This window comes from Watersipora subatra, chromosome 9 (assembly GCF_963576615.1).
Source record: "Watersipora subatra chromosome 9, tzWatSuba1.1, whole genome shotgun sequence".
Lineage (NCBI taxonomy): Eukaryota > Metazoa > Bryozoa > Gymnolaemata > Cheilostomatida > Watersiporidae > Watersipora > Watersipora subatra.
The window spans coordinates 39,335,700-39,349,952 of record NC_088716.1 but is presented as its reverse complement, the minus strand read 5'-3'; the positions used below and the strand labels follow the sequence as shown (position 1 = coordinate 39,349,952).

General features: G+C 34.9%; 1 protein-coding gene across 1 annotated transcript in view; it reads left to right on the top strand.

Annotated features, from left to right (window-relative positions):
• The window catches only part of LOC137403945 (uncharacterized), a 28,606-nt gene extending 18,815 nt beyond the window's left edge, over window positions 1–9,791 (top strand). Inside the window, exons 6-8 of the mRNA XM_068090071.1 lie at window positions 2,167–2,297; window positions 5,553–5,704; window positions 8,362–9,791. Of these exons, the coding sequence (XP_067946172.1) occupies window positions 2,167–2,297; window positions 5,553–5,704; window positions 8,362–9,273 (1,195 nt within the window). The 3' untranslated portion in view covers window positions 9,274–9,791. The remainder of the gene's footprint in view (window positions 1–2,166; window positions 2,298–5,552; window positions 5,705–8,361) is intronic.
• Window positions 9,792–14,253: the final 4,462 nt, after the last annotated feature.

Genomic DNA, 14,253 nt, shown 5'->3' with positions numbered 1-14,253 from the left:
AAGAAAACCGATATTTTATGAACATGCATAGCTCAAATCTGAAATTTATTTCTATGAACAAAATTTTTTGTACATAAACATTCATTCACATATCTACTACTCAAAAAAAATACAACCATGTGCAATTGTCCCTGTATAAAATGCTTGGAAGCATTTCTTTTCGGTAGAGTCAAACGCTATAACGTAGCCGTGCGAGCCACCATAACGATCGTTTTATCTGTATATTCCAAGTATATTAAAAGTCCAAAAAGTTTACATCACTTCTATCATTTGAATTATTTTTATTCTGATCAGACAAAAAATCTCTAACGATCGCAGGATCAATTAATCTTTTATTTTACCGTTTTTGAAAGTCTTGAAAGTCATTTTGAAAGTTTTGTTGACTGGTTTTTCCAACTTTTATTCTTTTCCAAGGAGGCGCGATTTGTTTAGCTTTTAGCACAAAGCAACGCCATCTTTGATAATCGTTTCATATTGTAAATCATCGACTGATATCTTGTTGATGTTATTTAAAACTTACTATTGTGCATATCCTTTGTTTAACGTTACTAGGCGACAGCTTTATAAACGTCTACCGAAATAGACATAAATGTCGTTTCCCCACGCAACCGGTAAACGGCATTTTGGTCGTTTCCCCTGCCAAAGGGTTAAGCATATTAGAAGCGTTGTTGAGAGTAATGAGTCATATATGAGGAGTATCTCTATGTCTGTGTTAACTTTATGAATTCATTTGGTGAAGATGAAAGCTATGAGAATAATCTTAATATCCTGTTGATTTTGTGTTGAAGTTTCATGATGTAGAGTTACTTTGCACATGGTCGTATCAAGACATCCTATAATTGTAGTCCTTATTTTTAATTTGGATACGCTTGGGGATGCTCTTGGGATGGAATGCTCGGGGATCATCTTGTGAAAGTCAATGAAAGGAACTTTTTATTCATAATTATTTTATTAATAGATAAACAATTGAACATGGGATGTGTAGATTAGGAAATAGAGATGATGACAGAGATATGATCACATTGGACCCCTGCCATATGACATTAATTAGTGCTTGTGTTGGGTTCATAAGGCGAAAATGTCATATGGAGGGGTATAGGAATCCATAGCAATTATCTACTGCAAACACTACGATTTTATATACACGTATACATTTTATATAAGTTTTCGTCCATGTGAAAAATTAGTAACAAAACAGTATTGTAACCTGAGTAACTGTAGTTGCGTATTCAGTAGTTATGATCCGCAATAAAATGCAGCATTACTATATACAGTACTGTATGGAGTGCGGACCTTCGAGGCAGACGTATTGGCTAACCGGAGTGTGTGAGAGACTTGGACAGCGTCGCATTCGATACATTAGGTTGACTAGGTGACACTATGTAACATAACATAATGTTTGAATTTACCGTGAATGAATTAAGCTTATTAAACACACACTTTGAGCTAAGTATTAATACTTTACTAAACTTAACTTTAAGTTTGTCATCATCTTAATTTTCTATTACCTGTTTTGGGCTTGGCGCTTTTTGCCCCGCTTTCAGTATAACTTTAAGCTGACCTTATTAAAACTTTTTTCAAACTAATTCGACAAGAAATATCGAGAGATGCTGCTCAAATTTGATTATTGGAGAGACATGTTGATGTCATATGGTGCGGAAAATGTCGTAACAAGGAGATGGAAAAACTGTGTTAAAGCGAAAAAACTGTAAGACATGGACGCCGGGATCTGGAAGTTCGCAGAATTTTCATTTTACATATTTTTATATTGTTTTTTCCCTTTATCACCTGTGAAACTACAGTGCAATAAAGACCATTCAGTTTTAACAACTGTTCTTTTTAATTTTAGATACATGTAATATTAAAAAAACTATATTTTTTTCGCGCAGAAATTGGTTTTATCCTAATAAAGTGATAGTCAGTTGAGCATTTGTAAAGCGTGATTGGAGTCATGCTCACAATGATTGGGTTAATTGGGTCACCTTTTTTAAGATGCTTTGCTTATGCATTGTTAATTTTTGTGCGAGTCTACTTGTCGTTCGCTCACAGCATAGTGTTATATTGAACAAAGTAACTTGGTTGCTTTTACTCATAAATCAATTGACATTGTCTGGTAGGTTTCAAGTTTTCATCAATTGTAAAGTTATTTATTTGTTTGTTTGTTAGATTTGTGAAAATGATGAGACCAATCGTTTCTCCAAATTTCAATTTTCTTGGTCAGCTCTTAGAGTATGAAAAGGAGTTGAACGTCAGCGCATCTCCGACTGCAACAGCTGGCAGCAAGAGAAAGCGTATAAGTATGTGCCATGTAACATTGTCATTTCATTATGTGTTCCCAATGTATTATATTCTAGAAAACAGGGTTATTTTAGACATAGATAGTTCATTTTCATAGTCCACCAACGTGGGTTAGGCATGTTGAAGGTCCAGCAACACACAGCAAACGTCACCAAATGGAAGTAAAGTGTGTTTCACAGTTATTCAGGTTAAAAATATAAAAATTTGTGCGATTTTAACCCATTCAGGACTAATTAGTTATCGGTTGACCGCTCCCCCAGCCTAATTAATTTTTCACTAGCCTTACAATTAAAATAGAGCTACACAAAATTGAGTATAACTAGAGTTCTTTTCAAAATAATCTTGATTTGTTTTTTGCAGCTTAACAAAGACATTCCAGGCTACAATTTGATATAAATCGTTGTGCACTTTTACAAATTCTACTAACCACAATTTATAATAATTCTGTGAACTTTTTTTTGATCAAAATTGTTTTTTATGTTTCATAGCAGCTCACAAGCAGTTTTTTGGTACTGACATTGTTGGACCTATGTTAGATTGATAGCAAACTTTATCAGCAGCAAATAAAAAAAAAGATTTCTCAATTCCAAGCAATAGAACAGGTGTTACTAGCTTCTAACCAACACTACGTCACTGACAGTTTTACCAATTATATAATCAAACAATTTGTTAATTTATATTGAAATGCATTGAAGAGGTTATTATGAATATATTATGCATAAAAAAGATACTCAAGTTACCAGCTAACAGACAATCAATCACCAGCAAAAAAATAGGTGTAAAAATACAGTAAAATATATTGTAAAAAATACAGTAAAAATGAATATGCATGAAAACAAAATAATATATACATGTATAATATGGGTGTGTTCATAAAAAAATGATGACACGGTGAGAGTTATTTGATGCCAACTACACATGCATATTTGCTCCCATTATAAGTTAGTTGATGCAGTATTCATCAGATATTGGTGTTGAAGCCCTAGGCTCATCATCAACGGCATCATCACTCACAAGCCCTTGACTGTCTTCACCTTCATGTAGCAAATATGATCGGTAGTAAGCAACCTATTTGCTTTCAAACTTCTCGTACAGCCTAGAAAAAATTTGTGCATTAGTAGCTTTTCAGGGTAAATACCTGATAACAAATTGAAAATAAGTAGTCTACTGCAGCTAACAATTGGTAATACAAATTGCAAATATTTTTTGATACTGTAGATATAAACACAGAAAGTCATGAAGATGATTACTGTGGCAAATGTCCCCTATCAACCAATATTAGAGCCTAGTGGTTGGGGCTAGTTTATAGTAGATGTTGAGGTTGAGAACTATATGCTTGACCAATTGTGGGTTGAACAATTGGATATAAATGAAATAAGAAATTTTTATTATCTTGTAGTTCTACAAGGAAATCATAAAACTATTATTTATTATGGGGTAATAAAGTGATGAGTTCATGCTGCAAAAAGATCTAAATTTTATTGGATTGAAAATGTTATAATCATGTGTATCATGAAAAAATCCATATCTTACACTGTTAGAATAAAGTTTGTTAGAAATTCACAAGAAAAATTTCGGCTTTTTATCGTTTTTTTTCGGTAAAGTTCTATAAATAGCCACATAAAACTTACCTTCTTCCATCAGAAAATTCTCATTTTCTTCTTGAACATTACTTTTGTTGCTATTTTCTTCCCCTGAGCTGATTACCACATCTAATTCACTTAAAAATTTTGCCATCGTTCGGATAAACCTTTTCCAAAATGGCGATCAACAAACTTTCAAAACAGTTGATATCTATCACATAATTTGTTAGTTAAAACTTTCTTGTCCAATCACATATTTGGTATCAAAATGATGCCCAGACTCTTAAACTTCGTTTGGTAAATGAATAAAACCGATATACCTAAACAGCTAAGCAATAGAGCAAATCAAAGTTTAACCCGAAGACTTCGGGAACGGGCCCTGGAGAGCACAACTCTTCCCGAAGTAATCGGGAACAGTCCTGAATGGGTTAAAAACTTAAAAAAAATTTCAGTACCATTTTCATTGAGCACACATTCATTATCGTCTTAAAAATCAAAATAATCTGCTAATATAGTTAGTATCATATAATCCTTCATTTGCATCACAATCATTCATGTCATACCAGAAAACGAGTCGTATCAATTCTTTCATGATATATTTCCCGGTAAAGTTGTAGAAGTAAGCAAGAAGTAGATAAAGATATTTGAAAACAGTTAAAAATAGAAGGAAAATTTCTGGTCTAACGCCCTACGCAAGAATTTATTTGATTGGTTTACGCTGTTACTAAGAAACAACATTTGCAAACAGAGCCATGTGGATGCCTGTCTTCTGGTCGTTTCTGACACACACTATGCAATGTCGGAATACCGGCTGTCAGGATTTAAAAGGTTGAGCTAATCTATTTTATATATTTTTATGGGTTTTGTAGTTTTTGCTTTATTTTTAATTAGCAGCAAGCCTGCTATTGTACAGAGTTCTTTTTGTTTTCAATCATATAACCTGCAGCGCATGTGTACATCTTCAATGCAAATTGCTACATGATGACAATCCATGAGCATGTTCAATAAAGCAATTGTCCTTAATACAGATGAATGCGCATGTTTGAGTTTGTAAACACAAGGGTGTTGAAGAGGTTGACTCTCAGGAACCAATGTAATTTGGAACTCCAATATTTTATTGACGTGGTGGAACTCAAGGTGTGTATGTGTCTGAATTTAAGAAGAAATCGGCCAAAAATTGTGGTAATGCATAGTATTATAGACTAACAGACAGATAAACTGAAAGACAGAATGCCAAAGGGGATTTATTAGTATAGATTTAATCAGTCTTTTCGCAGTCGCCTATGAAACTGCAATGTTTAGGAAAGATTTCTAGCATCGTATCACGGAAAAAAGATTATCCAGCGTGTAGTTCAATATTCAGAATGTCATGTTTTGTAAGGACCTGCTTGCTTGTATTTATTTTGATTTTCGCGTTGTTGGTTTTTGTCAGAACTGTTAAAAAATGCTCTGTGAAGTTTTTTGTTGGTTTTTTATTTTTAGAGTGTAGCACAGGCTACGCCCTTGAAGCACAGGCTGCACCTTCAAACCTATAGTGTTAATAGAAACTCAAGTGCTATTAAAAGTTTTTTGTGGTAGTCACAAATGTAAAACCATCACTCCATAATGTATTTAGAGTTATCTACTTTTTTGTGTACAACTCCTTGCACTACATTGCTCTATGGTTAACAGACATGAATTTACCTCTGGATTCCATTACTTCGGTGACAGACTCTCCTCAACGAAGCAAACGTCTAGTGGTTGAGAATAACAATAGCATATCTTCACTGTCTCCTGCGAGTGCTCTCGCTGGACTCAAGTTTGAGCACAGTATCGGACAAACTGTAAGCTTTTTGTTGCTTCTTAATTTAATTTTAAATATTACTTTAATCCAATTTTGTTGTATTCAGGCATAATTAAAGAGCCCAATGTATCATATTCTAGAAAACGGGTGTTTTAGACATAAATAGTTCATTTCATTTGAAAAAATTTCATGCTAGACTCAAGCACTTCTAACATAAAAATTGTATTGACCTTGTCTAAAATGTGCTGACTAGAGCAGTTTTAGCACAGAGTTTTTCGTTGGCAGTAATGCAATTCAGTGACAAACATGAACTGATTCAGCTATAGCTATGTTTATGGCCCACCTCTCACCTAACTAAACCTGTGAAGTTTTAATATGAGCAGCCATAGTGATAAGAAAAGTGGTGAAAGAGGCGAAGTGTACGCATGACAAGACAGAAAGCTATGTTATAGATATCCATTGAGTAAGTGGGGTTATAAAATGTGTAGATCCGGCACCCGTTACCCCTTCAACTATTCGTATGGTATTGAGACTTGCAACTGAACGTTTAGCGCTGGGATGAACTCATATATAAAAGTTGCTGCCGATACTCGAAGACTTTTTTTGTTTTGATCTTATACTTTGGATTGTGACCTTTAGAATTAGTGGTATATAGCTCTATATTTTATTTGTAGCTAAGATTGTAGAAGTGTGCATAAATCTCTTCAAAACCTTGTTCACATGTCATTATTCGCAGGGCCGTTAGTGGTTTTTGCTATCAAGGGAGGGTTCGCAGGTTGCTAACGGGTGTATGTAACTTTGAACTCATCATTTGATAAATCAAATGTGATCAAGGTCTTTATGCTTCAAGTATGTAGCTTTGAAAGAGTTTAAAAGGAAGGTAAGACAACGTTTTCAAAAACGTTATAGATTGGTATTAAAACGTTGTTTTCCTAAAAGCCGAGAGGCATTCAACTCTACCATCTACCTACGGATGGTATTCAATGCACACATATTCATTGCACATACATATTTAACATTGAAGTCATTCTTATTCAAAGCCATGTAAGTTTTAATACAATTTGGCTTAGGCTCCAAGTTATCATTTAAATATCCTGTTAGAGTTGCCCATACTTGTGGCAAGTAAATTTTTGAAAAATGGTCAATATGTTCACTGTTTTGGTCATAAATAAAAATCGGTTTGTTTTTGTTTGGTTTTTATGAACCTTATATAAAAATTGAGTAGTGGAAAATTCTCTACAAAATAATACTAATAATGGCTAGATTACATTTATTACATGAAAATTATTTTTTGTGTATATTCATGTTTTTTTTTCAACAAGTGGTTGTGGTTGTTTGATGAGGTCACTAAACCACAAACCACTAATCTACCTGTGGTCACTAAAACCTCTTCAAACACAATAACAGTGAAAATAATTTTCGTTGTTATACGTTTGACGAGGTTTTAGTGATGAGTGTGCCTGCGTGGATTAATCGTCAGAATGATCTGAACTACACTCTGATTCTGAGTCACGAAGGTTTAAATGTAACCTCCTGTCGTCAGATTCATCCTTAAAGGTTGACTTGCAACAAAATTCACATTACAGTTATTTGGTATCAAAAGATTCACCATGTCTTATTCTGTTGTTTTGCAGGTGCCAAATATATGGAAATGTGATTACAAGCTCTCAAAAGCTCAAAAACGAAAAGCCGCATGGATTGGAATCTGTTTATTTCTTTGACGTAGTCATCACAGTTGGTTATTGTCTTGTCACGTGATGTTCTCACGTGAATTGAAAGGCCAATAAAATGCTCAATATAAAACTTATCGTAGCACTAGTTAATGACAAACACTTCGGGTTTTACCGAAGACCCTGTATCAAATATAGATGCTTGCTACTTTACAGTTTTGTTTCGGCTTGATCTAATCGTCAAGTCGTAATCTGATCATGTGACCCAATACTTCGCAATTAATTTTGCAGCACTTATCACAGGTGACCAACAAGCTCGTCATAATTATCAGACAATGATATGTACTCCTTCGACCTAAGGTTAAAAAATTAAACAAATTTTTACAGTCAGTTATGAGATATCAGTGCTAAACGTGACAGCATTACAATGACGATAAAACAGACGCGTAAGAACAATAGACATGGTTTTATTGAATGCGTGAAGTATGTTTGTGAAAATATTCCGACGAATGAGGTTGCATGAAAGTGTAAACAGAAACCATTTTGTAACAACTACGTCCCATTTGAGCCGTTTTGGAAAGAGAATCCAAACTACGGCGGTCTCGTGTGTCTGCGATTAACTGTTCATTTTTGAGCTTTTAAGAGCTTGTAATCACATTCCCACATATTTGGCACCTACAACACAACAGAGTAAGACATGGTGATCTTTTGATACCAAATAACTGTAATGTGAATTTTGTTAATTTTGTTCGAAATATGTAATAATTATATCACTCTAATATGTTTTACTCAAAGTAATCCTCTGTTTAACTCGATCTGATACTTTGGTGTATATGAAAAATTGTTTTTAAAAATGCTGGCAATTGTGACAATTGATGTTGCTCTGCCCAAGGGAAAGGGCAAAATATAGGCCACATAATTGTCAATTTGTACATCAAAGCGTTAAAGCAATACTTAAATATGATCAAATAAAGTGAAAATAATTTTGGCTCTGCCCTCTACTGACTTGCATTTTTATCAATTGTAGAGTTGTCCTCTCCCAGGTCCTTCGGCAGCAGCCGAGTCTACTATTGAAATGAAACACAACTCTCACCTTCTACCGGCCACAACAGATCTGGCTCCCCCTAAGCGTTGTCACAGCTGGAATGGCCTCGCCAATTTGGCTTTAGCAACTCCTAGTCCAACAAATGATGAAGCGAGTAATATTTTACCAGCTAACAAAAAGAGCGTCGGTGTATCCTCGCGTCCCCGTAGTCTAAATCTTAGCATGTCTCACTTGGCTGTACCTCCCGCTGTCCTTGAGCTGAATGCCAAAGTAGACAAGGATCTCTATCAACAAAAAAGTGTTTGTAAATATACAGGATCAGTAGAGAATATTTTAGAAACTTCAGAAGACAGCGAGCCATCCTTGAGCAAGTCTAACTCCGGCGTTAGTCTCTCTCTTCTAGATGTTTCTACTGCCGCTCCTCAAACAGATCATCTGATTTTTAAGGAAATAGAAACTGGCTCTCAGGTTGACCAATTGTCGCTAATTAAAGATGGATGCTCGACAAGTCAGCCATCTTTGAGTCCGGCCACACCTACGTTGAAGGCCGAGTTGGGCTCCAAACCTGCACTGGCGGAATTGACAATGAGCCAACCACTACTAAAAACATTTCAGAGCTCTCTAGAGAGACTGGAGACTCGATTAATTTCCACTCATGCGGCTCCTGATCAGACAGCTAAAGGATTTATGATGGACATCAGACGTAGGTCCTATAGTTTGGGTAATTTGGTATCGTGTATCGAGGCGTCGCAAAGCACTGATGATTTGTGCATGAAATGTGGTCGTAACGACAAGCATAACCTCTGTCATAGAGTCACTGCTACTGTGGTTGCCGACTACCTCGATAGACCGAGGTCGATACATGACAGTTTGGAGATGATTGAAGTTACCTAGCGATATCTCAATCGTTGATGCGTTGTTTTTTAAAATATTTATTTAATGTTGATTTTTTAGTACAATAATTATTGTAGAATATTGTGTAACTGTATCTATAGGATAACTAGTTGCAGTTTGAACTAGATGTTCATTCCTATACTCTTAGTTGCATTGTACGCCATTGGCATGGTAGTTCGCATCTCTTGGAATGGTGATGTCCGGTGTGCTTCCTGTACTTCACTCATACTAAATAAGGGCCGGCGTTAACAACGTGTTAGACTCTTGCATTTGCTAGTCCAGGAAATAAAATACCTCTAATTTCATGATGCAATGTTTTATTTTTGACTAAGACATGTTATATAGAAGTTTTCCCTGTCCATTTACCTCGTTTGTTGTTGAGTTGTTTTATGATATGTTCAAATCTTCAAATTTTGATTGTATTAGAAATTGTATCTACTAGATGTTTTTCAATATCAATATGGAAATGGATCATTCAAGTTAGAAAATGTTTCTGTATATATTTTCATAGCACGGCACATATATCACTGTTTCTCGCTAGCGGATCAGCGCTTGTAAAGAATATAATGCTACATGGAAACATCGCGGCAAATACATGACATAGCCTTTAATATAACGTCACACTGTCAGGGTAGTATAGCGCATTCACGAAGAGCCGTAGGTATCTATTAAGTTTGTGAGGCAATACAACTGCACTGCGTCATCGCAGTGCAATTTCATGCTGTGCATTACAACTTTCTGATGATCAGACATTTACTGTGACTGCTCCTACTGCGTAATCCCATTGCGATATACTATGCATTTACTGTAATGTAATGGACTTCCTGAAACCCAAAATGTATGCATACTGTGGATGTGCATTCTTCAAAACTTTGAACTGCTTATGTGCTGCAACTGCACATTAGTATGAGGTTAATGTTGTGGATCAACTGACACTGCTGACTTTTTAAGTAGCTGTTCTGCATTGAAAAAAACATTCCTGTCTGTCATATCCTGTCTGTTATGACTCCTTGATCGTGACACCTGCATATAATCATGCAAAATCCAGGGCAAATAAACAAATCGCCTATCCATCAATCACAGTCATTCCAAAAGCACAAATCTGGCAAATCAATTCCTGAAGAGTGGGTAAAAAATCTGTTGTGTAAATTTTTCTGTTATAAAGGGCAGATTTCAATTTAAACACGAAGTATTCGCTAAAAGAATGGCGAATGATGGACAAGTATTCAATTGTTTTTTAATAGTCGGATGGCAAATGATCTCCTTAAAAATGTACTCAACAGAAGCAGAGCTGTGAAAATTTCAACTCCATTAACGGTGATATTTTTATTGTACTTTCAGCAGTTGCATAACGAATAGAATCTACATAAAGGATATAAGCACAAACTCCCCCTGTATATACTTATCCTTTTCAGGAGCATCAGAGGTTTTCAACCCAATGTAGGACATATGCTACATGTACTTTGTAGCATGTATGTCTATGTAGCATATATACATATGTTTTACATGTACTTTCCACTCCTACTCTTTACTATTTATCTGTATAAATCTGATGTCTCTCCGTTGTTCATCTGCCCAATTATGGTGATAAAGTTTTAAATATGAAAAAATCCATCATGCAGAGGATTTGAACTCTGAACCTCCAGGTTTACAGACACACGGGTTAACCACTACACTACGTCTTCTTGCCACCATACCAGTTATTTCAGCACCTACAATGTACTTATGCAGCATTTGCACAAATACTAGCCCACATGACTCTTACCTCGCAGGCTAAAATCACTGAATGCAAACAAAACTCTGCCTCTTTTCTATATTTGCAGTTTATACGTTATTTCTTTATTTATTTTATTTACATTTTTTTAGCTATCGTCAACTAATTTCATTTAAAACATTGTCGTATGTATGGAAATAAACATTGCTAATTTTTGATTTAGTGTGGATTTAGTACATTAACATGCTCAATGTTATTTTTCAACAGACGAGTATTGAGTTCAATACATGCGTTCATCCCGAAAGCGCATTACGGTATTAGTCTTATGTAATAGCTTACACATTTTTTCTTTCGAATTTGTGATTTAAACACATTTTTTTTCCAATTTGCTAGTCAAAGAACATTGTTTACCCTCGCTTACCACGCTTCAGTGATATACTATTTAACTCTCATTCCTCATTTTTATGTTTGTACCAGCATTACTACATTCAAAATTTTGATGGATACCATCTACAACAAAAGTAATATTACATGCACTTCTATGCACGCATTATTATTTTTATTTCAACGTAAGCAGAATTTTTATTTTGTTTTCTCATTTTGTATTAATTGTATCAGTATCGAATAACTTTTATTGTAATAATTGTAGTAGAACAGACTTTATCTAGCCATTACTAGCTAATTATTCCACATTTAAACATCTTTTCTGTTGTCTTTTTTCCTTTTTTCAGTTTTTTGAACAGCACAAAACACCTTTCTCATGGTATGAGGTTTTAGAAGATTTCTATTTTGATTTTCATATGATAAATTTCATGTCCAGCAATCAAATTATTTAGATATTACCTCTTAATTATTAGATATTATTCCTTATATTCACTATTTTTTTACCGTCGGGTAGTGTGGAAATGCCAAAAGTAGGTGTCAGCCAACTAAAACAAATATAATAATATATATAAAAACAATCAAATATATAAATGAATACATGTGAATTCCTCCAGTAAAAAGTTAGAATGGTAAACGTATGTTCAATGAAAATGAATTTTCTTGAACCTCATTTATTACCCGTGCAACGACGGATATTCACCTAATTTGCTACTACATTTGCGTTTCTGTCATAAAAGCCCAATGTTGTTCATATGCTACATAGTTTATGTGAAATATACTTGAATACTACAGTCATATGACCAACATCCGCCATTTTAAAAAGCAACTGGGGCAAGTGGACAAACTGTGTGAAAGAGGATTTTCTCTGAGCAAGTTTTCATCATAAAAAGGTAGGTAATCATATATTTTTTATTTGTGAAATAAACAAATATTTCTTGCAGTTTTGAAAATATGTTATACTATAAGCACAGGCTATATCACCTCACTCACAGCTGCACTGATGATACATCAAGCTATGAGCAGCATACGATGATGTAATTCATCCAGCTAATATGAACATACTGATCTGATTGTTATACAATTGCATGTGAGCAATAGTGCACACATGCATATGATTTGTATCATAAAAAATACATTTTAGTAAAATAATATGATTTTTTGGTAATATTTTTGTATATATATATATATATATCCTATATATATCCTATTTATATCCTATTTATATATATCCTATATATATCCTATATGTCCTATATATATATACTAGCCAAATGGCCAGCGTTGCGTGGGTATTAAAACAGCTTATAAACAGTGGCAGGTAATGTAGTTGCCATTGGCTAATATGAGTAAGCTAGTTTCCGTTTGCTAAACTTACTAATAAGAGACATGAGAGCAAGCTTTAGTGGTGTTGCACTGTAACGAAAAAATGCTATGCATATTTTAACCCAGATAGTGACTCATATAACCCAAATGAATCCATTGCATTTCTTGTAGTCTAATGGGTTAGCTTTTTGCCTTGACAATGGGAGGTTTCAAGATCAAATCTTGTGTGATGCGGATTTTCATTTCTAGATTTCAATTTCTGTAGTTGTACTAGCTGTGCTACCCGGCGTTGCCCGGGTAATAGAAAAGTCTTTGGACAGAAAATTGATTTATATTTAACATATAACCACATTTGTCATTCTAACTATCAAACTACATATCATGAGAAAAGTGTTTTGTCTTATAAACAATTAGAAGTAGTGAGAGTTGCTCGCTATCAGCCTGCACGCTGTTAGCCAGTACCTTTAATAACGTGAGCGACCAGCTTCTCGTGACATTATTCTATGACCCGCGTCATACCCAAAGCAGTTAAGTATTTGCTCTCATATAATGACTTATATTGGCAAGTTGGCAATTTGGTTTCTGTAGTCTAGTGGGTAGAGCATCAGACTAGCGAACAACTGGAAGATCGAATCCGTAATCTTGGCACGGAATATTCTCGAAGAAGATTGCGTGCCAAGATTGAATCTTCTATGGCACAGATTCTTTATTCTAAGATTTTACGATTTGTAGCCGAAGAATGAAACCTACGAATACACATACGACGACCAACTTTGAGAAATATGTAGATATAAGCAGTGTTCGAGATGGGGGTACGCAGGAGTACGGCGTACCCCTAAATAGAATTAGTGGGGGTACTCCCTAGGAAGCGTACTCTCTCATATAAGGTTGCTCATAGTTTATTAAATGTGGTAAAGTCGGAATGAAGTAAAATATTCACAGAACTTTTTTCCCTTTTTTCTTTCTAACTTATATTAGCCCGAGTTCATCACACCAGAAACAGTGCGCGTTTTCGAGACGAGAGAACCACCCTATTGATCTTTAATTTCTTCAGTTAGTTTCTTGCTATTATAGCGAATCAACTAGATTATTTTATCAAAAGCCTGAGAACCGATCAGTTTTCTGTCAACCAATACAATCGACAGGCTCTTGTGTCGGCTGCTCTGTGGAATCCTCAAATAAACATTGCTTGGATTCTTCTCTTGTGTTTTGGATGGTAGTTTTGAATAAATTCTTGCTTATTATACTAGTTTCTTCATTGTTTCTTTCAATTCATGATGAAACGGCATGGGCCAATTAAGATAACTTCTTTAAAGGTGACTAAGAATTAGTGAATGTCATGAATTTAGTCTGTATTTAAGAAAATAGTGAGTGACTGAGCTTATCATATAACAATATACATGGTGGCTTGGGGATGGGACTGTATTGTGTCTAGGGGTGTGTGTTGACTGTACATAGGGTTTCTTGACTTACTCACATCACAACCTGGAGTCTATGTAGTCATAGAGCACCCAGGTTTTGCAGCTAAGCCCACTTTTAATTTTTTACTGGACACAACA